The sequence below is a fragment of the Lycium ferocissimum genome, chromosome 6 (assembly GCF_029784015.1).
Source record: "Lycium ferocissimum isolate CSIRO_LF1 chromosome 6, AGI_CSIRO_Lferr_CH_V1, whole genome shotgun sequence".
NCBI classification, from domain to species: Eukaryota; Viridiplantae; Streptophyta; class Magnoliopsida; order Solanales; family Solanaceae; genus Lycium; species Lycium ferocissimum.
The window spans coordinates 54,267,868-54,295,851 of NC_081347.1; the positions used below are offsets into that span (position 1 = coordinate 54,267,868).

The 27,984-nt window shown below is 36.3% G+C and overlaps 2 protein-coding genes across 10 annotated transcripts; one reads left to right on the forward strand and one right to left on the reverse strand.

Annotated features, from left to right (window-relative positions):
- The first annotated feature begins 16,355 nt into the window (after window positions 1–16,355).
- LOC132061399 (putative disease resistance protein RGA3) lies at window positions 16,356–19,235 on the forward strand. The gene has a single exon (XM_059454228.1). It carries the CDS (start codon window positions 16,356–16,358, stop codon window positions 19,233–19,235), a length of 2,880 nt encoding a protein of 959 aa, XP_059310211.1.
- A 3,224-nt stretch (window positions 19,236–22,459) lies between these two features.
- Window positions 22,460–27,978, reverse strand: LOC132059824 (pyruvate, phosphate dikinase, chloroplastic-like). 9 transcript variants are annotated; one of them, XM_059452612.1, is made up of 12 exons: window positions 26,993–27,314; window positions 26,825–26,895; window positions 26,561–26,727; window positions 26,124–26,210; window positions 25,846–26,051; window positions 25,656–25,739; window positions 24,389–24,553; window positions 24,145–24,306; window positions 23,970–24,059; window positions 23,571–23,709; window positions 23,201–23,246; window positions 22,460–22,808 (listed from the first exon to the last, which is right to left on the reverse strand). In XM_059452612.1, exons 8-12 carry the CDS (start codon window positions 24,199–24,201, stop codon window positions 22,778–22,780), a joined length of 363 nt encoding a protein of 120 aa, XP_059308595.1. In that variant the 5' UTR covers window positions 24,202–24,306; window positions 24,389–24,553; window positions 25,656–25,739; window positions 25,846–26,051; window positions 26,124–26,210; window positions 26,561–26,727; window positions 26,825–26,895; window positions 26,993–27,314; the 3' UTR covers window positions 22,460–22,777. The 9 variants fall into 9 exon arrangements, with proteins under 9 accessions (XP_059308595.1, XP_059308594.1, XP_059308593.1 ...); XM_059452611.1 differs by lacking the exons at window positions 26,561–26,727; window positions 26,825–26,895; window positions 26,993–27,314 and adding an exon at window positions 27,701–27,978 and having other exon boundaries at window positions 24,854–25,739; window positions 25,846–26,041; XM_059452610.1 differs by lacking the exons at window positions 26,825–26,895; window positions 26,993–27,314 and having other exon boundaries at window positions 24,854–25,739; window positions 26,561–26,765.
- Window positions 27,979–27,984: the final 6 nt, after the last annotated feature.

The following is a 27,984-nucleotide window of genomic DNA, read 5'->3' on the forward strand; positions in this document are numbered from 1 at the left end:
GATGAAACACTGTAACCTATTTCTTTAACATAGTAAACAAACTCAAAATAAGAGAATTCATCAACATCAACATCAAAATGATCTGTCATGAGGGTTTTTTTTCTAAATTACCTCCGTGGTTAAACCTCAAAGTCACAAACACATCATCCATTTTCTTCACAAAACCTAAAATCGAAAACAAATGAAAAATTACAAGAATCAGTTACCATTTACACAAAAAAACAAAAAACAAAATAGAAGTTAAAGATAAAGTTTTTTTTGCAAGTAAAACAGTAAAATCGAAATCTTAAGAAACCCTAACTTCAAAATACAAGAATCGTGTACCTTTATGGCTAACTAATCATCAATATCACTCTAAAACGACAAAGTTTACATATATTTTGGGTTTTTGACTTTAGAATGATTGGTTGTGTAGTGTAAAGGTGTGGTTGTGTAGTGCAAAGGGGTAAATGTCGATTTGGAACGATTGTTGGGTATTTGTTTGGGATGGGTCGGGTTATTTTGGGTCGTTTTTTTAAGTGAGGGCGGGTAAAAATAAATTGGGGAATAAATAATGACATGGACCAATGAGCTCACAGTGTCAAACAATACCCCTCCTCAACCTGTGCCGGGCAATCTGAGGTTGAAAATAATTGAAACTTCAGCTGTTAAGGGTGGTATATAAATACAAGTTAAGTTTAGTTGCTAAAGTAAGTTTTCATACCAAGTTCAAAAGGAAAATGATGCTTTTTCTCATTAAATAAAATAGTACAACAAAGGGGACAAAAGATAAGGTTGGTGGGTAATTGAAGAAAAAATGAGAGAGGGAGAGTGAATTTAGAAAAAAAGTCAAAAAGGAGGGAACAAGTGGGGTCCATATTTGAAAAAGAAGGGAAAAGAAATCTGATGGATGTGCCCCAATAAAAGAAATACCTTTTAAATTAAGCCCCCGTTTGGCCATAAGAATTATTCACTTTATTCCGGAAATTCTTTTCACTTTTTTCTAATCGCCGTTTTGGCCATGAGAACTCGAATACAAGTTAAAACAGTATTCGAATACCAAAAAACTCAAAAACTTGTTTTTCAAAATTTTTTCACCTTTTTCACTTTTTTACAACTACATTTCACCAAAAACTACAATTTCAAAAACTATGGAAACACAACTCCAACTCCAAAATTCCAAAAAAAAAGTAAATTTTTTTTTGGTATCTATAAACAAAGGGGGCCTAAATTTGACATGCACAGATGAAGCTGTGTGGATTTCTTTCATCTGGATTGGTGACGTGTCCTCACGAGATTGACTACACAGTATTGTTTGGACCTTTTGACACAGTCGGATCCGTATTTAAAATAATTATTTTCGATTTCCTGTACTGATGGACTGTATTAAAACATAACTAATTTACTTATAAAATATAAATAATAATACCCAATTAAGAAAAATAAGATAAAATGTGATTGATACTTGAAATATGCACCGTGTTGTGAAGAATTAAATATTGATTATTTACTGAATAAAATTGTAGTGTTGTGTTGTGCATGTGCATATATCTGTGAAAAAGTAATAATTATTGAAATTAATTTAATGACAACAAATTGATAAAATTCTAATATTTTCAAAACTGAGGATAATTATCAATAAATTATGTTAAAAATTGAAAAATGTGTAAAAAGTGCTATTTCGTGCTTTTTAACGATCAAGGCATAGAAATAATGATAATTATCAATAAATTGCTGAAAAATGCAAAAATGTGTAGAAAGTGATATTTTGTGTTTTGTTTTGTTTTTTAACAATCAGGGCTTCCTGAGACGTTATCTTTTAAATATGGTGAGCCAAAATTCGGCGGCAACAACTATCCCTCTTTGACCAGAGATGATGCAAGAGTCTTCGGGCAAAGAAGTTGACACAGTGGCCAATTTTGGCTCGGCTTTGATGAAGATTATTTTCCAAAGCTCTTGCGGCCTATCTCTTCTTCTTGAGTTGGATGAAAGGTAAAGTGCTCCGATGGCAACTGAAGATTATCCACGATAGGATGAAAGGTAAAGTTGCTCTGACGGCAATTGAAGATTATCCACGATAGGATGAAAAATAAAGTGGAAGATATTGAATGGTGTGACCGAGCCCATAAGGCACCTACGTATCTGTTAGCGGAAACGTAAAAGAAAGAACACAAGATTTAACGTGGTTCAGATTAAAATGATCCTATGTCCACCAGAGAACAATTGCCTTTATATTATTAATAAAGGAAGGGGAGATTTCCCAATTACACCTAAGAGAATTGCTCTCTCAACTCTCTACTCACTACAATGTATTGTATGACTTTTTGGGATGCTAAACAAAGAAGAATTGCCTCTCATTTTATAGGCATAAAATGACTTGGGCTCCAAGTGTGCTACATGAGCTCTTAAATTCTCCTCCACATCTTAGCATTCTTTGGCTCCAAGCAATGCATCCTTTGGCTCCAAGTATCCTTTGGCTCCAAGTAATTGAGCATTCTTTAGCTCCAAGTAATTGAGCATCCTTTGGCTCCAAGTAATAGAAAATCATCCAACACATAGATTTTTCTATCACATAACAAAAACCAACTCTTTCAATCTCTACCTTGGTTTGCATTCTGAGCATGCTATGAACAACTCTGGCCAAAACTTCTAAGCTTACTGGGCAAACCCGTTGTAAAAAACAAGAAGAATCAAACCATTGTTGAACATACCACCTCTACCTAACAATCGGTTCTCGAGTTGCATCATTGATGTGTACCCCCAAGTCCTTGCAATGTGCAAACTTAGCCGTCGGGACTATCTTGGTCAACATGTCATAGCGTTATCGTCCTGTGATAACCTTCACGACCTTGATAGTTCCCTCTTCAACAACATCTCGAATAAAATGAAATCGACATCAATGTGTTTAGCGCGCTCATGAAATCTCGATTTTTAATCGGATAAATAGCACTCTGACTATCACATCTAAGGGTTGATTCCTGCTGAACCAAACTCAATTCCCCCACCAAACCTTTCAACCAGATATCTTCTTTCACCGCCTCCGCTGCTGCCATGTATTCTGCTTCTATCGTACACAAAGCGACAATCGACTGCAAAGTCAATTTTCAACTAACGGCACTGCCAACAAGAGTAAAGATGAATCCAGTTGTGGACCTCCTTCTGTCAAGATCCCCTGCATAGTTAGAATCCACATAACCGAGAATTGAAATACCTCCACCACCTTTTTGAAAGGTCAGACCAACATTAAAAACTCCCTTGAGATATCTCAATATCTACTTGACAGCCTCCCAATGCCTCTTTCCTGGGTTGGACATGTATCTGCTTACCAGACTTACAGATTGAGCAATATCTGGACGTGTGCATACCATAGCATACACAATGTTACCAATCGCGCCGGCATAAGGAACCTTTGACATATGCTCTACCTCATCTTTCTGACCGAGGCATTTGTAACTCGAAAGTTTAAAATGAGGAGCTAACGGTGTACTTGCTGTGCTTGCATGTATGCATATTGAATCTCTCGAGAACCCTTTCAATGTACCTCTTCTGAGAAAGATGTACAACACCGTCTTCTCTTGAAATCTCCATACTAAGGATTTTCTTTGCAGCTCTCAAATCCTTCATGTCAAATTCTTTACTCAACAGTTCTTTAAAGCATTTATCTCTGTAATGTTGTTAGCAGCAATAAGCATATCATCAACATACAACAAGAATAAATCATTGAGTTACCAGACATCTTCTTGTGATACACACAGATATCAAATGCACTCCTTGAGAATTCATGTGTAGTCGGCTGATCCATATAGATTGTCTCTTCTAGATCACCATGTAAGAAAGCAGTTTTGACATCAAGCTGTTGAAGCTCCAAGTCAAATTGTGCAACCAATGCTAGTAGCACGCGACCGAGCTATGCTTCACTACCGTGAGAGAAAATCTCATTGTAGCCAATTCCCTCCTTCTGACTGAAACCCTTTGCAACCAATCTCGCCTTGAACCTGGCATCTTCCACTTCAGAAATTCCCTCTTTCTTTCTGTAGACCCATTTGCATCCAACTGTTCTCTTCCCCTTTTGCCTTTTTACTAAGACCCATGTCTGATTCTTGTGAAGAGACTCCATCTCTTCGCATGGCTAACCGCCATATGTGCAAAGATCCTTGCAAGAAGTTGCTTCAACATACGAGGAGGGCTCCGAATACTTAATCTCTTCTTCTGCAGCTACGAACGCATATGCAATCAGGTTTGCTTGATCTATAAGACGTTTCGATTTTCATATCTGCCTCTTCTCCCTTCCCTTTGCAATTGTGTATGGTTCATTGACAGCAAGTTCTTCAAGATCTACATCTTTTGACTCATCTTTAACTTGAGTCTCTTGATCCTTTTCCTTAGTAAGCTCCACCGAAAGCTCCACCTGCTCGTTGTTCACGTTTCCTGAAAACTCCACGAAAACTTTAAAGGGATCAAGTATAGAGGATTCATCAAAGGTGACATCTCTACTAACTATAAATTTGAGTAAAGACAAACACCAAAGTTTGTACCCTTTTACTCCATCCACATACCCTACAAATATGGCCTTCTTAGCCCTTGGTTCTAGCTTTCCTTCATTAACATGATAATAAGCTGGACACCCAAATACTCGTAAGTATGAATAGTTAGAGGGTTCACCTGACCATACTTCATTCGGAGTCTTAAAGTCAATCGCCGATGTTGGAGATCGATTGACAATGTGAGCAGTGGTCTGAGCTGCTTCAACCCAAAATACTTTGGACATTTTGGCTTGTAAGAGCATACAACGAGCCTTTTCAAGAAGAGTTCTGTTCATCCTCTCGGCAACTCCATTCTGTTGTGGGGTGTGCCTGATAATCCTATGTCTTGAGATTCCAAGAACCTTGCAGAAATCATTAAACTCTTCATTGCAAAACTCCAAGCCATTGTCTGTGCGAAGATATTTGATTTTTCGCTCTATTTGATTCTCAACCAAAATCTTCCACTCTTTAAATGCTTCAAAAGCATTACTTTTTGCCTTCAAAAAACGCACCCAAACCTTTCGTGAGAAATCATTAATAAAAGTAAGAAAATAACTTTTTTCGCCCTTCACGGGAAGTTTAGAGGACCCCAGCAAATGAATGGATGTAGTCTAGAACCCCTCCGGCCTTGTGCTTGCCAGTGCTGAAGCTGACCTTCTTCTACTTTCCTAGAACGCAGTGTTCACAAAATTCAAGGGTGCTGATCTTCTCACCTTTTAAAAGGTTATGGTTGCTCAACATCTCCAGTCCACGTGAGCTCATATGACCCAATCTCATGTGCCATAATCTTGCTTTGTCATCATTAGATAATTGCACTATAGATGTATTTGCAGAGCCAACAATGGTGCTTCCTGCCAATGTGTAAAGGCCATCCTCTAGCTTGCCTTTCAGCATGACTAAAGAACCTTTAGTCACCTGCATAGTTCCTCCTTCGCTCATGTACTTGTAGCCTTGTTCATCCAGAGCACCTGTGTGGAGATCAAATTCTTCTTCGTATCAGAACATGATGGACTTGTGTAATAGTCCTCAAAATGCCTCCATCATGGTAGCGAACCCGAACTGAGCCAATGCTAACTATTGCATAAGTTGCATTATTTCCCATTACTATGGTTCCTTCACTTTTCTCATAGTTGCTAAACCAGTCTTTTCGGAATGTCATATGCAGAGTACAAGTAGACTCTAACACCCATTTGTTTCCATAACTTCCATTATTGTTTGATGTTGTAAGCACATAATCATTATCAGAATCAAGTACCTGTTCAACTGTGGATGCACTCGCCTTTTCCTTGGACTTTGACGTTAGGCAATCTCGTTCAAAGTGCCCCTTCCTGCCGCAGCCCCAACAATCTGCATTCTTCTTGTTCACACGAGACTTTGATCCGTGCTTTGATTTGCTCCTTCCCCGTTCAGTCCGCCTCTCGCAAAGAGCCCACTTGCTCGATCATCTCTATCTCCTTCAAAATCCCTCCTCACATCACTCGAGTTAAGTGCTTGCCGCACTTGCTCAAGGTTGATAGGCTTTTGCTATACATCATTGAATTCTCGATATCACGATATCCCGAAGTCAATGAAAAGAAAGCATACGCAGTTCGTCTCCTCGTCCTTTTTAATTCCTCGCAACCGTAAGTCCATGACAAGTTTATCGAACGCGCCTAAACGATCATGTAACGAAGTACCGACCCCATCTTAAATGTGTGAAGACGCCGTTGTAACAATATCCTTGTTGTCACCGATCTGGCCCCGGTAAAGCCTCAGAACTTTGTCCCATAATCGGTGGTCGTTCTTCGTAGATTGTACTCACTTCACAAAGAACGTTAGGTGCAAGGGACAGTTGGATTACACTCAATGTATCTCCTTCAATCTTCTTCTTGTCGGAAGCTGATGTATCATCGGGATACTTTCCGTCAATAGCATGGATTGAACCTTCCCTCTACAGTAACGTCATCATCTAGATTTTCCAGATATTGAAGTTATTGCGTCCACTGAATCTATCGATTTCAAACTTCATGGAACTCATCTTTGCTTGTTCTTCCTCCTAGGATCTTCAAAGATTCCTAACGCTCTGATACCAATCGTTAGCGGAAACGTAAAAGAAAGAATACAAGATTTAACGTGGTTCGGATCAAAATGATCCTACGTCCACCAGAGAGCAATTGCTTTTATATTATTAACAAAGGAAGGGGAGATTTTCCAATTACACCTGAGAGAATTGCTCTCTCAACTCTCTACTCACTACAATGTATTGTATGACTTTTTGGGATGCTAAACAAAGAAGAATTGCCTCTCATTTTATAGGCATAAAATGACTTGGGCTCCAAGTGTGCTACATGAGCTCTTCAATTCTCCTCCACATTTTAGCATTCTTTGGCTCCAAGCAATGCATCCTTTGGCTCCAAGTAATTGAGCATTCTTTAGCTCCAAGTAATTGAGCATCCTTTGGCTCCAAGTATTAGAAAATCATCCAACATAAAGATTTTTCTATCACATAACAAAAACCAACTCTTTCAGTATCTCATTGGGATGAGAACAGGTCGAACGTAGTTCCGGAAGCGATATCAGAGTTTGACACTACTCCTTGAAATAATGTATCCGGTGAATTTTTTGAGAATCTTTGAGGATTCTCGAAAATTTTTGTCCCAGTGTCACTACATTGATGAGCTCTCATATTTGATCTTGGAATTTTTGAGATCTTCTAAAAAGTTCTGTCCGCTTTCTTCCCAAGGGAGAGTGAACATTTTGTGTGACGTGATCGAGCCCACGAGGCACCTACGTATCCCACAAAGACAGGAATCAGGTCGTGCATAGTTCAAAATGCTACTGGGGAATGGAAATCTAATTTCGAGTTGTATGACCGAGACTCCATGGAAAAAGAGAATAACTTTTGTGCAAGAGAGTGATCAAAACTTGAAAAATCATGATGCAGCATATCTTTTTTCTTTTTAATTTTCGTAAAATAAAAAAGACGGAATCACGTCTTGATTTCAGTTAGTACCAACAATTAGTATTGTGTATAAGAATTCCCGCTATTTTCTTTTGTCTAACCGAGACTGAGTCCGGAGTAATTCTCATAGCTTCAGATAGTACATCAGACATACCTAAGTATAAACAGGATTTGTTCGTCTTGCTTTAAGCAAAGGTTTCGAACTATACTTATCCTCACGTTTCAAGTGCGCTCACTAGAAAAAAAGTCCCTTCCTCACACATGTTTCAGTATTTTTGGATTTTGGGACGTCTAGAGAAGTACACTCACACTCAGAAATATGTTCAATGCATGCAATTGTAATACCATAGGCTTGACCGTTATGTAAGTATCCACTAATATGAGAACACTTGGAAGAGGATCACGTAGGGTTTGATATCGGCTTGTAATGTAGGCTTAGGAATAGGTAGGATATCGTTTGGGTAAAGAGTGACTAATCCTTCCCTGGGCGTTTCACTGTGTATGTGCTTGATACTTGATATGCTTTAATGCTAACTTGTTTTGCCTTGATGTCCCTTTCTTTCGTATTGGCTTCTTCTGAATCTTTCATTTGGAGCTTCTCTCCCTTCTCAGTGTTACTTCCTCATTCATCTTTTTTCTTCTTCGAATTTCTCCTTCGGTTGACATTGTTGAGGTTTTTGGCTCTTTTATTGTGTGAAGTCATTCTTTGTTTTTTTCTGGGACTTTCGCAACTTTTGCCTTTGGCAGTTTCGAACTGGGTCTTCGTCTGCAATTTGCACATTTCTAGTGCACTTAGGGAAGTCGGGCCAAGAGAGGGATAGTGCGTGTAAGCACTCAGAAAGGTATGAGCTAAGATGTGGTTGTCAAAGAAAAGGCTTTAGGCTCAAAGGGGGAGTGCGAGGGATAATGTTATTTGGAAGGCTGGAAAGGCTCAATCGGGTCAAAGAAAGCCTACGATCCTCTCTTACAATAAGTGTTACTCAGTATTTTGACTTAACAGACATTCAGGCCAAGTTCTAGATCACAATGCGATGCCATTGAACTTAAACTAAAGCTCACCACACAATGCTAAAGCTCACCAGACAGTGCAAATGAAACAATGAGGTCAGTTTTGTTCTTATCTTAGATGCATGCAAGAGAATATTTTCAAGTGTCACAAAAGTACGAATGAAAGGTACCAAAAGAATCTACGGTTTATCACGAAGCCAGTGTTCTCTATCATACTAATTGCTTCTTGTTTTTCTTATGCACACTCCTAATTGTGTTGGTACCAACCAAGTCAATAATATGATTCTAAAAATATTTTTGTTATCTTGAATAAAGAGTACCGAACCCAAAAGGGCTGCCTACGCATCTCATTGAGATAAGAATCAGGTGAATGCAAAGTAAAATTTCCATGATGGGACAAATGCAAAGTAAAACTGTCCATGATAAGACGAATGTAAATGAAATGACTGTCCACGATAGGAAGAATGCAATGGTCCTCTTGGCGACTGATGATTGTCCACGATAGGATGAATGCAAAGTAAAATTGTGTCCATGATAGGACGAATGCAATAATGATGACTGTCCAAGATAGGACGGATGCAATGGCCCTCTTGGGGACTGATGACTATCCATAATAGGATGAATACAAGACTCACGACTGTCCACGATAGGATGAATGCAATGGCCCTCTTGGCGACTGATGATTGTCCACGATAGGATGAATGCAAAGTAAAATTGTGTCCACGATAGGACGAATAGTGATTGTCCATGATAGGACGAATGCAATGATGACGACTGTCCATAATAGAACGAATGCAATGGCCCTCTTGGCGACTAATGACTGTCCATGATAGGACGAATGCAAGACTGGAGACTGTCTACAATAGGACGAACGCAAAGTAAAATTATGTCCACGTTAGGACGAATGATGATTGTCCACAATAGGATGAATGCAATGGCTCTCTTGGCATGCAAATGATGGTCCCCCATAAGATGAATGCAAAGTAAAATGCGACTATGATAGGACGGATGCAATGGCCCTCTTAGCGACAGGTGTTATCCTCGACTGGATGAATGTAAAAGGTTGACAAACGGAATGTGTCCCTTTCTGAGGTGGATGAGTCAGATGTGTCCCTTTTTAAGATAGACAAGGAGGTGTGTCCCTTTCTAAGGTGGACGGGGAAGTGTGTCCTTTTATTAGGTGGACAACTCTCTTTCTAAGGTAGACGAGGCAGTGTGTCCCTTTCTGAGGTGGACAAGGAGGGGTGTCCCTTTCTAAGGTGGACGGGAAAGTGTGTCCCTTTGGTAGGTGCATTCTACTTTCGGTGGGTAGCATTCCATAAGGACTAGATTTTATTTATTTAAGTGGTGTCGGACCCAAGAAGGGTTGCCTACGTATCACACCTGTGTGGTGAGAATCAGACACGCGTAGTTCGTCAAAATATGTTAGAAGAAGTACGATCTAAAGGGATTTTTCTCTAAATTGACTTTGTAAAAAAAATAATGAATATCAATTAAATGTACAAAATACAAAAGTATAGACAAACTCGGAGCGATGCCTCGTTGAATCTAGTGCCAGCTAACTTTGAAATCAAAGGAATGTCTCCCAATTATTTTGGGAACTACTCTTTGTTATGCTCTTTTTTGGAACGTCTCGGGAGACTATATATTATTAGGACCATCCCTGACTGTTTGCAGGGAAGGTCTTCCTGCAAAAAATAAAAGCAATGGGTGAAAGTAGGAAAGTCACAAGAATAATAAAATGGATGAGTGACAGCATGGTCAAAGACCCCCCTGATTGGTCTGTTCAAATCGGAAGGTGATGCTTCGTAAGGTCCGAGCTGTAATGTTCGGAGCGGTGTACCCTGCAAAGTTTAGGAAAAATGTGAGAGGCACTCTAAAATGTAAAATGAGAGGAACTAGAGTTAGGCCACGTGGCCAATCAATTGTCCGATCGGATATTGATACTCCGGTGAGTTATGAGAACGATGTTGTCTCTCTTGAAAAAGGAGAAATTTGACTTATGTTTTGTGAAAAGGATAGTGTGGTCCTCATGAGTCAATCATTTTTTTTTTTTGGTTTTGGAAATTGTTTAAACAAGGAAAAATAAAAAGAAAAAAAATACGTTAGTATGTGAAAATAATGAATAAAGACACAACAAATAAAGTCCTGTAGCGGATACAAGATGAATCAATTTGTAAAATAATCAAGTAATTCAAATAAAAGTGTGTCCTAATATACATGTGACCGTTATGCCAAAGGTAAGCCTAGCGAGTTCGAAGGGTGTATATGCCGTTATGAGACGTTCTGTTTGCCCCCAAAAATAAATTTTATACAAACTGTATTAAGCCGAATGGGGGATACACAATAAAGGAAAGGGATACAAATGTCATTCCTGCACATGGAAATTTTTAAACTAATACTCTGTGGAAGATCCTTTGCTCTTGGACTTATCGACGATTCTGAGCGCCTTTCGGATGAAGAATACCCTTCTTTCGACTCATGATACCTGCGAAATAGAGAAATGGTTAAACAATCCCCAACCCCGAGAGCATACGATTCGTATAACTTGGCACGTACATCCTTCAAATTTATCAAGTAGTTGGATGACTGTCTTTAGGTCGTGGACCTTTTTCGACATAAGGTGTTCTACTAATGGACTGGACACACCTTGGGTATTAAGCCAACTTAAGTGAATGCACCTAAGAAAAAATGGATTTTGGCTTTGCTCTATCTTAAGTTGACTAGAGTGGGCTTTGAAAAGAGACTTGTACCCGAGTGGACAACTCGAGCTGGAATAATGACAACCATTGGACGGCTCGCGAACCAATTAATCGTCATGAAATTCCGAAAAGGGTTTTTAGTAAAAGACGGCTGCTAAGATCGCATAACCGCTTTGTGAGTGTGTGAAAAACTGTTTGCTGCCATTTGGCGGTAAATATGCCATGAAATGCAATGTCAGCATACGTATAAAATAAACAGATAAAGAACTTAAATAAATAAAGCAATTAAAAGTTATCCACAAAAATATCACGAAAAACCTTTTGGTTAGAATCTGGATAAATCCCCAGCAGAGTCGACATGTGTTACGATCCGTTTTTAACATTATGGTAAGAACGTTCATAATTTGACTATTCCCACCTAATTTTTATGGAATTAGGAAACCATTTTTTAAAAGGTATTATGAAACCTTATTTTGAAAAACCAGAGAAAGGTAAGGGTTCTGATGATTACTCAGGGAAGGTATCAAGCACCCTAAGAAATCCGCAAATGCGATTACCAACGGGTTTAAACATTTTTGTGGCTAAAAGAACAAGGTATGCGCAAAAAATAAAGGAATGATTTAAAAATGAATATTTTTATAGTAACAAAAATATTGATATCGGTATATGTATATGAATGTGTGTAGTTAAATATTAGTATGAAAATGAATGATGTTAATATAAAGAAAATAATATTAGTATATGATAAAGTAATCTCAGTATGAGTCACATTAGTATAAATAAAAATAATATTTAGTATACGATAAAAATAATGTTAGTATAAATAGAAAAATAATGTTAGTAGAAGAAAATGACGTAACAATGAAATGATGTTAGACTACCGGGCATTGACTTGGATCCTTCAAATAAGAGCAGTTCCTATCTCTACTTGTTCATTTTAAAGTCCAATTCCATAATCATTAATAAAGCTTCATGCTTTGTAAGTCAAAATTGTTGAAAAATACTCCATTTATCTTGAGTTAATTGCTTTGAATTTTACTGACAAGGAGTTGATCAAGGCTTAATTTTGTGGTCCTAAATTTATACGAAATACACTACTCTACCAAACATGATTTTTTGTTATCAACCAAAATAATAAAAGATGTTGCTTTAAGGGGGGGAAAAAGAAGAAGAGAGAATAAGACATAGTTGACATGCTTTGCCTAGCTTAAAGATGTAAATTTAATCAAGTGTGTATTTAGTTAATCTGGTCATAAAAATGTGTTTACGGCCTAAAATTTGCCTAAACGATTAGTGAATTTGAAATAAACAGAAGTAATACTCTCCCACCTGACATCTCGAAAATAAAGTGTTCACTATACTATAAATTTATGTTTTGTACAATTTTAAAATATACGGAAAGTAAATACAAATAGTGATTCAATGAAGATCTTCCGATTCTTTCCGGGCGTCGTCTTGGGGTGTATTTTCGGGCACCTGCATAACGACTTAGTAAAAATGTTAGTAAAAAAGTAACATATAAATAAATAAGATGCAACCGTTAGACAGAGAACAATTATAAAACATATAATTTTTTTGGGTACCATATCCTTGATAACATTAATATATATACGTCTTTTAAAAATGAAGGCCTCAAAATCGACGGTTATCTTTTCATTGGCCACTCGTAGTATTTTTTTTTTCTTTTTCAAATCAATTATGTCCGACATAAGTAAACCAACAAAATGATACCACAATATTATAAAAAAAAATACAGAAATGGGAAAACTTCGTGGACAAAGCAACAATAGCAGTAGCATCGCATCAATGCAACAAAAATAGAGGCATCAAAATATGCAAAATAAAAAAATAAAATAGAAAATGGGACAACAATCAGTTGGAACTTGATGAATTTGAGAAGGAAAGTGGCGGTTGGTGTTCGGTTTTTATTCGTCTTCGATCAGATCTAATAAAATCCGGCCATAGTGTTTTCCCAGTGAAGCTTATCTAGCAGTGACAAAATGAGAAGAGAAATATAATCTATGTATATGTTGAGGTAATATATACAATTGTATGTTTACATATGTAAATGTGTGTAACTGTGTATGTACAAAAGAGGTGTGTTTGTTTGAAGAAAAGAAGAGAATAAAAATGATTAAGGTGAGGGAATAGCTCTGCAATAAGAGAAAAGAGAGAGTAGGAGTTAGGAAAAATTTATAAAGGATCAGAGATGGAAGAATTTAGGGGTCGTTTGGTATGTGCACTAAATTATCCCGGATTATAATTTCAGGATTATAATCCTGGGACTAATTTATCCCATCTCCTAGATGGGATAAAATAATCCCAAGGTTAATGGGATAAGGTGGGATATTTCATCTTTAAGTTTGGACTTCATTTTATACTTTGTTTGGTAGAAGGTATAAATTTATCCCAGGACAAATTTATACTTTCTATCAAACATAGTACAAAATTAATCTCAAAGTTAATGCTAACATATCCACCTTATACCGTGTACCGAACGACCTCTTAGAGCCTAAATTTGTGTCAGGCTGTTTGAGAGATTCTTGGGTTAGAAAGGAATGGGGGGACCACAATGGGTTCCTCAACAAGATGAGTGACAAAAATTACAACAATATCTCTATTTTTTAATTGAGATACAATACCAATAATGTCCCTATCACTTTTAACTTCTACTAGATACCGACATTTAGGTAGTCTAATATGCACACAACAAGATGAAACATTGTAAATTATCTCTTTAACATAGTAAACAAGCTCAAAATAAGAGAATTTATCAACATCAACATCAAAATAATCTGTCACACTACCTCCAACATACTTAATACGAGGGGTTTTTCCTAAATTACCTCTGTGGTTAAACCTCAAAGTCACAAACACATCATCCATTTTCTTCACAAAACCTAAAATCGAAAACAACTGAAAAATTACAAGAATCAGTTACCATTTACACGGAAAAAAAAAAACGAAATAGAAGTTAAAGATAAAGTTTTTTTGCAAGTAAAACAGTAAAATCGAAATCTAGAGAAACCCTAACTTCAAAATACAAGAATCGTGTACCTTTGTGGCTAGCTAATCTTCAATATCACTCTAAAACGACAAGATTTACATATGTTTTGGGCTTTTGACTTTAGAATGATTGGTTGTGTAGTGTAAAGGTGTGCTTGTGTAGTGCAAAGGCGTAAATGTTGATTTGGAACGATTGTTGGGTATTTGTTTGGGACAGTTCGGGTTATTTGGGGCTGGGTTGGGTTTTTTAAGTGGGGGCGGGTAAAAATAAGTTGGGGAATAAATAATGACGTGGACCAATGAGCTCGCGCGTGTCAAACAATACCCAGCCCTCAACTGGTCTGAGCAACTGGAGGTTGAAAATAATTGAAACTTAAGCTGTTAAGGGGGGTATATAAATACAAGTTAAATTTAGTTGCTAAAGTGAGTTTTCATGCCAAGTTTAGAAAAAAATGATGCCTTTTCTCATTAAATAAAATAGTACAACAAAGGGGACAAAAGATAAGGTTGGTGGGTAATTGAAGAAAAAATGAGGGAGGGAGAGTGAATTTAGAAAAAAAGTCAAAAAGGACGGAACAAGTGGGGTCCATATTTGAAAAAGAAGGGAAAAGAAATATGATGGATGTGCCCCAATAAAATAAATACTCTTTAAATTAAGCCCCCGTTTTGCCATAAGAATGATTCACTTTATTCCGATTTTTTTTTTTCACTTTTTTCTGGAATCAGCGTTTGGCGTAGAATTCCGAATACAACTTGAAGTTGCATTCCGGAATACCAAAAACTCAAAAAACTTATTTTTCAAAAAAAATTCACTTTTTTCAATTTTTTACAACTACATTTCACCAAAAACCACAATTTCAAAAACTATGGCCAAACACAACTCCAACTCCAAAATTCCAAAAAAAAAAAGTGATTTTTTTTTTGGTATCTATGGACAAACGGGGCCTAAATTTGACATGCGTAGATGAAGTTTGTGGATTTCTTTCATATGGATTGGTGACGTGTCCTCACGAGATTGACTACACAGTATTGTTTGGACCTTTTAACACAGTCAGATTCGTATTTAAAATAATTACTTTCGATTTCCTGTACTGACGGACTGTATTAAAACATAACTAATATACTTATAAAATAAAAATAATAATATCCAATTAAGAAAAATTAAATAAAATGTGATTGATACTTGAAATATGCACCGTGTTGTAAAGAATTAAATATTGATTATTTACTGAAATAAAATTGTAGTGTTGTGTTGTGCATGTGCATATGACTGTGAAAAAGTAATAATTATTGAAATTAATTTAATGACAACAAATTGATAAAATTCTAATATTTACAAAGCTGAGGATACTTATCAATAAATTATGTTAAAAATTGAAAAATGTGTAAAAAGTGCAATTTCGTGCTTTTTAACGATCAAGGCATAGAAATAAGGATAATTATCAATAAATTGCTGAAAAATGCAAATATGTGTAGAAAGTGATATTTTGTGTGTGTGTGTTTTTTTTTTTTTTTTTTTTTTAACAATCAGGGCTTCCTGAGATGTTATTTTTTAAATATGGTAAGCCAAAATTCGGTGTCAACCTCCACCCTTTTAGAATATTAATTTCTGCATGTGTTTTGGGTCAAGTCGATTATTTTTAATTGAATGTGTATTAGATTAAATATATATATATATATATATTACCCATCGAAAGTTGAATATTCCGGTAGGAGTGACTTTGTGTTAGTAAGCTAAACGTTTTGTGACTTTTATGTTAGATAACATAGTTGAATGACTTTGATGAAAAAAAGTGATAATTTTATGTGGTTTTTGTGTTAGAAAATATAGTTAAGTAACTTTGGTGAAAAAAATAATAATTACGTAACTTTTATGTTAGAAAACATAATTAGTGACTTTGGTAAAAAAAAAAAAAAAAAGTGATAGTTATATGATGATATGTGAAATTTACCGCCAGTTTGACTAGGACCAAAAGTAATTTCCGTCTTAAAGAGAAGGGACCATTTATGTTCAGTCTTATATAATAAGGACCAAAATGTATTTACTTAAGTTTTGTCATCTGTCTTCTTTCGAGAAGTCAAGCTAAGAGCCAAGCAGTTGGCTGGTGATAACCACACAATTTTTCTCTAGCTGCTTCTGTCTCCCTTTTAGAAATCTTTCTGCATCTGCTTTTAGAAATCAATCTGCTAGGTATTATGGGCATCAAGGATGAGCTACGTTCAGGCTTCATCTCGGCTTCGTTCCAGGTTTTACTTGGTGGGTTAGCCAAGTTTGCTTTAGAAGAGATAGGCAAGATATGGGGTGTTGATGCTGAACTAAGAAAGCTGGAAAGAGCTCTTTCAAGAATCCAGGCCATGATTGAGTACGTGGAGCATGGCCATTGGAACAGTTTCTTCAGCAACAGCAGCAAGAAGGCATGGCAGCTCTGGCTTGAAGACGTCAAGACGCTTTCAAATGTTGCAGATGACCTTCTAGAGGAGATTTCATTGGAAATGGATCTTGCCAAGTCCAAAGTTGATTGTTACCAAACATCTAGTGGAAACCTGATACGCAATGAGATCTTGTCTTCAGGAAGACTAGATGTGCCGCGTGAAATTAGTAAATTAAGAAAAGACTTAGAAGATCTTGCTTGCGAAATGGATAAATTTTTCACTTTTGAATCACTCAAAGTTGAGGGTACAAAAGTGACGTCCTTAGCGCAATCCTATTGTTATAGTGCTAACAGGAGCAGTTCATTCGTTGATCATTCATTAATTGTTGGGAGAGATATTCAAAAGGCAGACATCGTTCAAAGGTTACTATCTGACGCTAATATGGTTAGCCATAATTTATCTTTAATTTCCATAGTTGGAATGGCAGGAATAGGCAAAACAACACTTGCTCAAGTTGTTTACAATGATGAGCAAATCCTAAAATACTTTGAATTGAAGATATGGGCCTCAGTGTCTTTGGAATTTGATGTAGTTAGAGTCACAAGATCAATTATTGAGTCAGTCACGAAGAAAAGTTGCAAACTCACGGATTTAGACCCACTTCAAGGAAAACTTCAAGAATTGCTTAATGGTAAAAGGTTTTTGCTTGTGTTAGATGACTTTTGGAGTGAGAAGTACAATGATTGGCAGGTCTTATCCGCACCATTAAGATCTGGTTCAAAGGGTAGTAAGATTATTGTTACTACTCGAAGTAGAGGTGTACCAAGTCTTGTTGGTTCAGATCCATACCTCGTACCATTTTTACATGACAAGGATTGTTGGGAATTAATGAAGCAAAGGGCACTTCTAAATAAAAATATTTGCACAGTAGAGAATGTTGATGCATTAGGATTACAGATAGCCAAAAAGTGCAAAGGATTGCCCTTAATGGCAAATATACTTGGGAGTACAATGAATTGCATTCCTTTTGAAGAGTGGGATGCCATTTTGAAAAGCAATTTGTGGGACTTGACTCAGTTGAGAGATGATATATTTCCAGCTTTAGCACTTAGTTACCATTATCTTCCTACAGAATTGAAGAAATGTTTTGCTTATTGTGCTTTATTCCCTGCAAATCATAAGTTTGAAGATGAAAATTTGGTGTCACTTTGGATGGCAGAAGGATTCATTCAACCTATGGGTGAAAGAAGAATGGAAGACATTGGTAAGCAGTACTTTAAGGATCTGGTCTGGAGGTCCTTTTTTTACCCTGATCCAATAGACAAGAAGATACACAAAATGCATGATCTCTTTCACAAAATGGCTCAATTCATTTCTACAGATGTATGTTTGCAGATGGATAATGATAGACCATCTTGCTACCCATCATTTATAAACATTCGTCATTTGTCATTCTGCTGCAACAGTTCTTTGTCTGTTGAACTGAAGGAATTTCCTAAGTGCAAAAGATTACGGACCTTCCTTTTGACATGTAACAATGGTGCAAATGTTGGTCAAGGAACAATTTACCTCTTTCAGAAATTCAGTATGCTAAGAGTATTGGATTTGAGTCAAGGGGGCATTACTGAGCTTCCAGATTTAGTTGGTTGTTTAAAGCACCTCCGTTACCTAAATCTGTCTGGTAACCCTATCAAATTTGTTCCAAATTCAATAGGTAAACTCCCTTATTTACAGACACTTAAGCTGATTAATTGCAGAGAGCTTCTTTGTTTCCCGAGGAACTTCAGGAATTTGGGAAACCTTCGGCATCTTCAGTTTGATAAGAATAGGCGAATAACACACATGCCACCAGGATTTGGAGAACTAAAAAATCTTCAAACCCTGTCTGCATTTGTTGTTGGTCAAGGTGAAGGTTATACTATCATGGAACTGAAGAAAATGGCATTTCTCAAGGGATCGCTTCATCTCTTGAGACTTGAAAATGTAAAAGATGAAATTGAGGCAGCAGAGGCCAAGTTAGACATGAAGCCGTGGCTCGAGGAACTTGAGTTGGAATGGACCATTCCTAGAAATAAGCATGATGCTGAAATAGTCCTTAGTCACATTCAGTTTCATGGAAATCTGAAAAAATTGGTGATAACAAACTATTGCGGTGTGGCTTTTCCTCCACGTTGGTTAAATGATTCAGTTCACTCCCAACTCAGAACTATTCACCTGCAGAGTTGTCGAGAATGCTCGTTGCTCCCAGTTCTTGGACATCTCCCGTTCCTTGAATCTCTCCGTATTGAAGATATGCCTGCACTGGAACGCGTTCACTTTGAATTTTCTGTGGGATTTCCGTCATTGAAGTCACTTGAATTCAGGAACATGCTGGAGCTGAAAGAATGGGAGGGTTTAAGAGATGGAGATATGTCTTCCCTTCATGTTCTCATATGCAAAGATTGTCCCAGCCTAATAAGTCTACCTTCTCTTCACATCCTTAGTTCTCTCACCGTATTAAAGATCAAACGCTGCTCAACACTTCAGTCATTGTCTGAAAGGATGCCTATTACTCTCAAGAAGCTTGACGTAAGAGGAAGTACGACTGTTGAGGAACGATGTGAAGAAGGTGGAGAGGATTGGTTAAAGTTAAGATCAATACCAGCCCTCAAGATTGTTAGTGACAGAAGCAGTATGAATGAACCGACTCCAATGGAGCTTTGATTCGTCTACTACTTGTGATGCTGGTAGAGTTGGTGCTTGACCATATTTTTGTTTTGAATACTTTCCATTTTTCAAAGATCTCTCGGGTTGCTTAGTTACTTTCTATTGCTTCGATGTTATGTTTGTGGTTCAGCAGCAGAGTACCCAATTTGCACCCATGTTTTCATGGAACTGTCTATATACTTCCTTATAATTGCAAATTGGATTTTAACATATTTTCCCCTTTTACTTGTCAGTGAACTAGCAGATTTTGAAAACTTACTTATCCTGAATTTATTATGTACCATTTATTCTACTTATCTAATTTAGCTAGGACGGTTTCAATCTGCATCACTGAATGTGGCATTGCTAAATCTGCAACTCATATTTTGAGCTAATCTCAGTTTTTACATGGTGTGGCATTGACATATTGTTAGCAGTGCAGAAATTTTGCCCTCATTTGTTGATTATATAGACGTTATGGCTGCTTCTCTTTCTTAATTGCCACTGGAAAAGATAAAATAAAGAAAGATGCTTGTCTGGGCAATTGTCAATAATGTGATCTCTTTAACAATGAAACTATATAGACACGGTTTCTTTAACTATGAAATATATCGTGTTTGAAGCCCCGTCCATCTTTGCCAATCCACAAAATTGCTCTCGGCTTACTGTCTTCCCAAGTTCCAAGAGCAATTTCAATAAACGCGTTTGGTAATTCTGGGCTATCTTATTATCACAGAAGTGATCTATTTCGGTTAGGAATTAACTGGAGAAGTATTTGAACTGCCCCATATAATTAACGTTAGGAATTTACTGGTAACCTCTGTATTTCATATATACTTATCAATTATCCGTGAATTATTTGGTACTACGGGAAAGTATTTATACTAACAGTACTGTCGAAAGTACACGGCTAAATTAAAGTCTCTAAGTCAGACAAAATGCCCTTCCGTATATTCTTCATCAGTTTGGCGTAACTTGAGCCCATGAAGGAAGCTTGCAAATGTTAGTTGACTAATGCAATTTTAATGCTAGTTGTGCCAGAGCAAAACAGAATATATTTTGGCACTTCTTAGTAATTTCTGCGATCAGCAATCAAGATCCTGGAGCTAATCATATAACATTTCACTCACCTTAGCAGTCAACATACAAAAGTTAACACAGTTCTTGGTGTTATGCCAGTAGATTTTTGGACTTAACTGTTTGTTATTAATGACATAAAAATTGTCCATCTTAGAGAGCTGATGTCCATCTTAGAGAGCTGAACTTTCACTTTCTCTATTTATTTTTCTTGTTTGAAAATAGATTGTCCCGTGTAGTCTTAATAGAGTTTGAGAACAGTTCAACTTCATTCATTTATCCATGTGATGTACAATATTTGTGGATAAAGCAAGATAGATTCTTCTACTGTCACCGAGCCTTTTGCTGTAAAATCATCTAAATGCTTTTGCCAGCAGATCTACAAGTTAAAACAGTTGAAAAGATCGTGATTTCTTTCTACTGATTTAGGTTGATCCATGGAAAAGACAGACTTTGCATATATACAAACACTAGTAGCATTTGGCCCGTATTAAATCAAAATTTTTACCAAACTATATTAGATTTTTCAAATAAACATTTAAAATTAAATAATTAAAAGGCTTGAAACAGCGAAAGGAATTGAAAAGGTAATGGAGTAATTTATTTTTCTTACTCTAATCTTTCCTTGTCCTTAAAAAATGCATGTTAATAAATGATGTATTTTTTTATTTTTTCTTAATTTAATTTATTTTTTAAAGAAATCTATATTGTAATTTCTTAAACGATGTACTTTCAGTATACGTTTAACTAACCACTTGTCCTAAATTATACAAAACATTGATTATATTATCTTTTGTAAAAATTCAATATTCAAAAATGTGAAATGATCACTCTCATTTTGAATTATTTAATTATTATAATTCTGATAACTTTTTAAAAAAAATTTTTTTACCCCTCCCCCAGGAGCTCTTCTCCTTTTAGTCCCTTGGTGACTCGAACCCACAACCTTCGGGTTGAAAGTGGGTGCTTCTATCTGAGCAACCCGCTCTTGTTATTATTCAGAGGGCTTAACTGTATTTTTTTACTTAATGTTTTAAACATTTTTAGTTATCTATGAAAAATAATTTTAGTTTTTATAATTAAGTACTTAGGTAGAAAGGGAATGTCACGATAACTTGTTTACTTGTCTATAATAAATTTCATAGGGAAAACAATACGTTGAAACAAATTTAATAATCATTTCCAGAAAAAAGAAAGACAATAATTTTTGGATTAATTTTAAACTTGGTTGAATAAATAGATCTTTTGTGGTGTCACTATCACTCAAATCCACATCATCACTCCTTGTCGCATTTAAGAAACCCATAAAATTATTCAAATTTACTAAAATGGATGAAAACTTATAATGCAATTAAAGCTTCAATTAGGGATAAAATGGACAAAAATTTTCATTTGAGGACTACAAAACTTTGAGATCCTGTCTTATATATAATAGTAATGTGAAGGCTAAGTTTGGCAAAACATTCTGCTAAAAATAAACGAACACCTCACAAACCACAAATTACACTTCCGCGTATTGATATTAACTGTTAAAAAAATGTTTATCATCTTGGTTGAACATATGCGACTAAACCTTCTTTGTATCCTCATAATGTTGAGCGTGTGCATATTTTAATGTGTCTTAAATGACCGAGGCTGCCTCTTCACATGTAATTGAAATTAATGTCACCCTGCAGGTCCTTCTGCAATCAGATATTCCAAGGCAAATAGTGTTGCCCTCACCAGCAAGTGGCATGTTTTTTAATTGACAATATGTTACATTTTTCACTTGACAAGTAGATCTAAAAATACAACACTACACCAAAAGAGGCTTTTAGTGACAATAAAATTTTCTTTTAACGGCAATATTTGTTGCCGCTTTAACATTTACTGGCAATTGATTAAATGCCATTGAATCCAAAATCGCTAAAGCCTATAGCGGCATTTATACCAAATGCTGGTGAAGACTCGTATAATTGCCGCTAAAACTAATTACTTATAACAGCATTTATTTAGTGGCAATTATTATTGCCAGTAAAACTACCCTAGAAATGTTCTATTCAACATATTTTGCGGCTTTTGTTATTGCCAAAAAACCCGTAACAATTGCCAGTAAAGATGATATGTTTTGTGGCACTGATTATGGCAGCTAAAATTGGTCATGAGTTCACCTTAATCTGCATATATACCCAAGCATTCTTTTATAGCATTAAATTCAAAATAAAACTCATAAGAGCAATATGGTCATTACTGGAAGAATTATCAAACTCAAAACTACTTCATTCACTTCGAACAAGAACCACTTTTTGATCCTCTAGCAATCATCAAGTATGATTATCATTATCAAAACAGAAAGAATGCGTCCAGCAACGGAGAAACAAGGAAATCGAGCCACTATTTGTATTCTCCCTACAGAAACTATGGCAAACAGCTTAGTGGTTGGTTTAGTTATGATCTTCTGCTCCCCTCAATGTGATATTCTTGGCGAGAAGCCCGCAGTTCTTTCATCTTCCCTCTAACTTGCTGCAGCATTTCCTGCATTTGTGAAAATTGCTTTGTTTCAGCTCTCATTTGTTCGACGATCGTTCACCCTATAGCCTTGCAACACCCTAAGCATTTATTTTCCTCGAGTGGCAGATGTCCTGTTTGTATGAAAGAAGGGTGCAAAAACTGTCTCTTCAGTTCAAAACTAGCAATAAAACTCTATAGTATGGTGAAGACAAGTGCCATTAGTCAATCCAGTTATAGAACGACATTAGTTAATTTCTATCAAACAACCTTTGTGAAAGTGCTTATGGTAAAACTCAGTGGTGGTTGGGTTACTGATAAGAATAGGATTATCGAACAGAAAGTAAATAATAATACAAGCCAATGCATTTCGGCATGGAACAAAATATGCACTTGAAAGACAATTGGACCAGACTTACATCATGTCTTGCAACTGTTGACGGTATTCTGGACTTTGTGGCATCCCTGTGATAAAAATAGATGCAAGACCCTTTTAGGTTTATCTGATAGAGGAAGTAGATTAAAAAAAAAAGTTTTAAAAACTTATAGCAATAAATAATTAATGGCAATAAACTCTTGTTCTTGAATCGTCCTACAACGTAGCAATTCAGACAGAAACAGTCAGCCATAAAAGAAGAAATGAATCAACCATAAAAGAACAAATGAATTTTACTCTAAAACCTGAATCATGAGTTGGTTAATCACATCTACCGCAAAAAGAACACTAACAAGAAAAGTTGCACAACTTGGTGTATATTAGATGTTAATATTAGTTGCTACTAAAGTTACCATTCATTGCACGAAAAATGCCCTCAAAGTCAGATCTCTGGTAAGGCAACAACGAGTCGAGCGCTTCCTTCCTCTGCTCAGTAGTAGCTACCATTATCATCCTTCTCACAGCTTTTATTCTTTCATCTGATGCAAAGAACTGAAAGAGAGATATACATCAATTCACATCGAATAATTAATGAATTTCATAAATAAAAGATGTACCTTTCAAGGTGGGGGTAAAGTTTGCGTACACTCTACCCTCCCCAAACCCCACATTGTGGGATTCCATTGGGTATGTTGTTGTTGCATAAATAAAAGATATGAGACTTCTCTTGAGACGGTACTGATTATTATTCCCCTTCATTTTGCAAAATTTTACAACAAGACAGTATACATAGTAAAAGAAGAAAAAAGTACCATGTGCTCTGTCCGGCATAGACCATTCCCTTCAGCACCATTATTTCTTGCTGCTAGTGCATCTTCTGCTGTGTCAGCATTTTCCATAACCTAATACGTTGGCAACATATTCATGATCAGTTAAAAATATCGTAGTTACTTATGCAACATAATACTACTGTATATCCAGCGGCACCTTGATGCGCCTGATCTTATCATCCCAAGACATGAAGATCTCCAAATCACCACTCATAGCTGGAGGTGCTAGTGGCTGCTTTCCCAAGATTACGTCACCTGTTGATCCGTTCAATGAAAGCCAATCTCCTTCATGAATCACTTTGTCTTCAATTATGAGAACCTGCATTAAACTGGTCAAATGATTTCTTCCAAGTTCCTTGATTTCAACAGGTGTGTTTCAGTTTGAGTAGTTATAGCAGTACGTTTTCCGACTAATTGACACGAATTTTAGCACACCCGGACACACAACATTTACCCCAACCATGGGATACAACGGCTGCATGAAATGTCATGCCACCTCGTGCGGTTAAGATCCCAGCAGCAGCATGCATGCCTCCAACATCTTCTGGACTTGTTTCAGTTCTCTCCTTTATATGCCATGCCGGAAAAGTTCAAATTCAAGAATAGAGAAACTGTTAATTGCACAAAGAAAGAATGTTGTGGATGTTGTTTCCAAGATTTCCAACCAACATCCAATAAATGGTTGATGAAAAGATTTCAATAAACAATATCTAGGTTTGTAGTTACCTCCCAACAAACCCATTCCGATAGCCTCCCCTCATCCATGAGAACAATATAAATAAAGGATAATTCATTTAAACAAAGATACGACAGTGTGGTAGCATAGCTATCACCTTAATTAGATAAAGGTTAAGGTCAGGAAATACCAAAATAGCACTCTTCCCTTGAGCATGCCATGCTTCAGCATCTTCAGCGCTGAACACAACATGTCCCACTGCTGCCGCAGGAGAAGCAGGAAGGCCCTTTGCGATCACTTTATCTGCGCTTACATCCTTCTAAAGATCCATCAGTAGTTAAAATTAAGAAAAGGAGTTTTGGCAAAGTCAGATTATATAGACATGTGCATCAGATGGTCAAGCTTCAATACAACCTTGCTTTCAATGGTTTCTTATTGACCTCCAGTTTTACCAGGTTGAAATATAGTGTCAAAACATAATGACAGTTTTCCTACATGGTAAAAGAAGGAGCAGGGTAGTCCAATAACTTGTCGCATTAATGATCACATTTAATGTTGAGTTTCACAGACCTATCAAGGTTTTGAACACACTACACAAACTCAGTTGACAATCTATTCCTTCAAGACCAAATTGGCATTGATCCAGTTGGCTCGTAAACATTTACGAATTTGATGAAATCAAGTTCATAAACATGTCTACAAATAAAAATTATGTGATGCTTAAACGCACAGCTGAAACTTTAAATTCTTAGAGCACTTGAAAAAACTTATAAGAACTTATCACTTGTTTGTAGAAAACTTATAAGGTGTTTTTTTTTTTTTTTTTTAAAAAAGGTAACATTAAAACTTATAAGATTTTTGACAGTGTGAAAATCCACCTGAACTTAGCAAAGATACTCAATTGATATTTCTTTGTAAAAATCAGAAGAAAACTATAGATAAGAAATCCAAAGGAAGAGATACCACCAACCACCATGAGAGTAGAATCGAACCATCTCTTTTTGTCGATCCATGTGATTGGAGATCAAGGTAGTCAATTCAGTAAAAAGCTTTTCTGTTTCTGCTCTTGATTGTTCCTGCAACAAATAAGGAAATTAACAGTGTGAATCCCACTATCAGTAGCAAAGCAATCCAAACAACTAGAAAGCTTATAATAAAGGAAATAAAAGAAGGAATGTCAACCACTGGAATATGGTTGTCAACTTATCATGTGATTCAAGAAAGTTGTGACAGAACTTCTCAACACACTGGATGTATTCATTTTGCCGATACACTGATGTTGCTACTGAGTTGGAAAGAAAATCAAGTTGCTTCGCAAAATCAGTTTGGAAGTTGTTCACCACTGACCTATTGTAGGCAGTCAACTTGTCTTCTCTGGCTGCAGAAAACTATATTAGAAATATTAATTGATCCCAACAAATCATTTCTATATTTCTGCAGATTGTGATTAGACGCCTTACCAATTTTCAGAAATAATGAAGCATTGTCTTTAAGTGATATCTCCAACTGATTTCGTAAAGTACATGATTGCTGAGCAAGGGCATTTTCTGTAAATATTGATCACAAATTTAAGACCAAAGTCATGTGACATTCAAAACTAAAGGTCAGACCACGATACCAGCATCAATAATAAGAGCTTATCTGGTTAATGAAAGACTAACTATAATGAGATAAACATAGGCCTTATAAAAATTTAAGTTGCAACAATCAAGAAAGTGATCTCCTGACATCCATGCTCTAATATATGCATACATTTCACTTTTTCTTGTTTTTGGTTCTTTTCCTATAAGCATTTTCCTATTTCATCATGTTCTAAAATAGTGTCAATTTTCTCAGATAGTCATTCATATGGTTGTGTTTCATTCTTCGAGATATCTCTGCTAAATATATGACTTACGATTGAGATGAATGATTTCATCTTGTTTGGATCCCCATTTTCACGAATGAGTGCACATTTGCTAGTTATTAGTTCTGAGAAGAACTACTCCAAATGCAAAAACATCTGTTTTGGTAGCTATCTGTAGCTATTTCTTGCACCACTTTTCTCAATAGGAATGCTACACGCTGACATATTTAGATATCCAACTAATGTTAGACCATATAATTTATTCATATAGAACAGAAATTCCACGACTCAACGTATGTAATTTAAGGTATCTACCCATTCTTCCGCTCAACGCTTTCATCAAGAATCCCATTTACAACACTTAGAAGTGACTGCGTTGGGACAATCTGAAAGCAATTAAAAATGAAATGAGTGGAACAAGTATAAACTAGCAAGATAGCTTCATTGACGAAAAAGGGGGGACAAGTATAAACTAGAAATTACGATTGATTTCTCTCTCAGTCATTTCATCGAACACCTTGCATGCAAATCAAGGGTTGCTCAATTTGTTGGTATTGGTGCTTTCATTTCAGCCAAGGTGAATATTTTTCACAATCCATTGCGATGGTCTTTGTTTATTGACAAAAAGGTATGTCCCTCTTCTGTTACTCTGTCTTTTTTTATTGAGTTTTCTCTCAGTCATTTCATCAAACACGTTGCATGCAAAATAGGAGTTGCACACTTTATTAGTACTAATAGTTCTTTAATTTCAGCCAAAGGTGAAATTTTTTCACAATCCATTCTGAAAGAAAATACATAAAATCCAGATTACAATGGCTAAATTTAGTTATCTACATTCATATCGAAAACATCACAATTTCTATATTTATTTCAGATGTCAATGAAAATGAGAGATGTAATTTGCCCTAATTTGAAGAACAGTAAGTTGCTTTCAGCTTTCAATTTGATATAATTTGCCCTAATTTGAAACTTAGAGAGCAGTGAAGAAAATAATAAAAGTTGCTTTCAGCTTTCAATTTTTACTGCCGACCATTTCCTCTGGTCGTTAACTCATTACCAGCAGAAATTTAATTGCCGGTGTCGCTTAACTTAGACGACAAATTAATGGCAATTACTCAATTGCCACTAAAAACCTCTTCTGTCGTAGTGCAAGAAAATAGATCTGAAATATATAGAGTTGAAGTTTTGTACTAGTGGAAACCAGCTGGGGAATAAATTGAAGTGAAGGATATCCTAGGAGCTATCTGAGCAGTTCTTGTGACTTTTCCACATTTTCTATGTCGCCTCTCATTGCTATCGGTTGCTTGTTAATTAGATATCCTTATTCTATGTTAGTTGTATGAGCATTGTGATTCAGGTAGTTTGGTTTGTTTATGCATAATTGAGAGATTGATTGAAAGATTGCTATCCGCATGTTCCTTTTTCATGGTTTCAGTTTCTGGAAATTACACCCAATGACCTTGGAAATGTGCGGT

Bases quoted from the DNA above. Each gene is read 5' to 3' on its own strand.
- LOC132061399 (XM_059454228.1), top strand. From the start codon at position 16,356: ATGGGCATCAAGGATGAGCTACGTTCAGGCTTCATCTCGGCTTCGTTC.
- LOC132059824 (XM_059452611.1), bottom strand. From the start codon at position 24,201: ATGAGTGGTGATTTGGAGATCTTCATGTCTTGGGATGATAAGATCAGG. The intron at 23,710-23,969 runs GTACTTTTTTCT...TCTCTCTTTCAG, and splicing joins TATGCCGGACAGAGCACATG to TTCTTTGCATCAGATGAAAG. The intron at 23,247-23,570 runs GTAACTTTAGTA...TTTTTATCACAG, and splicing joins CATTTTTCGTGCAATGAATG to GGATGCCACAAAGTCCAGAA.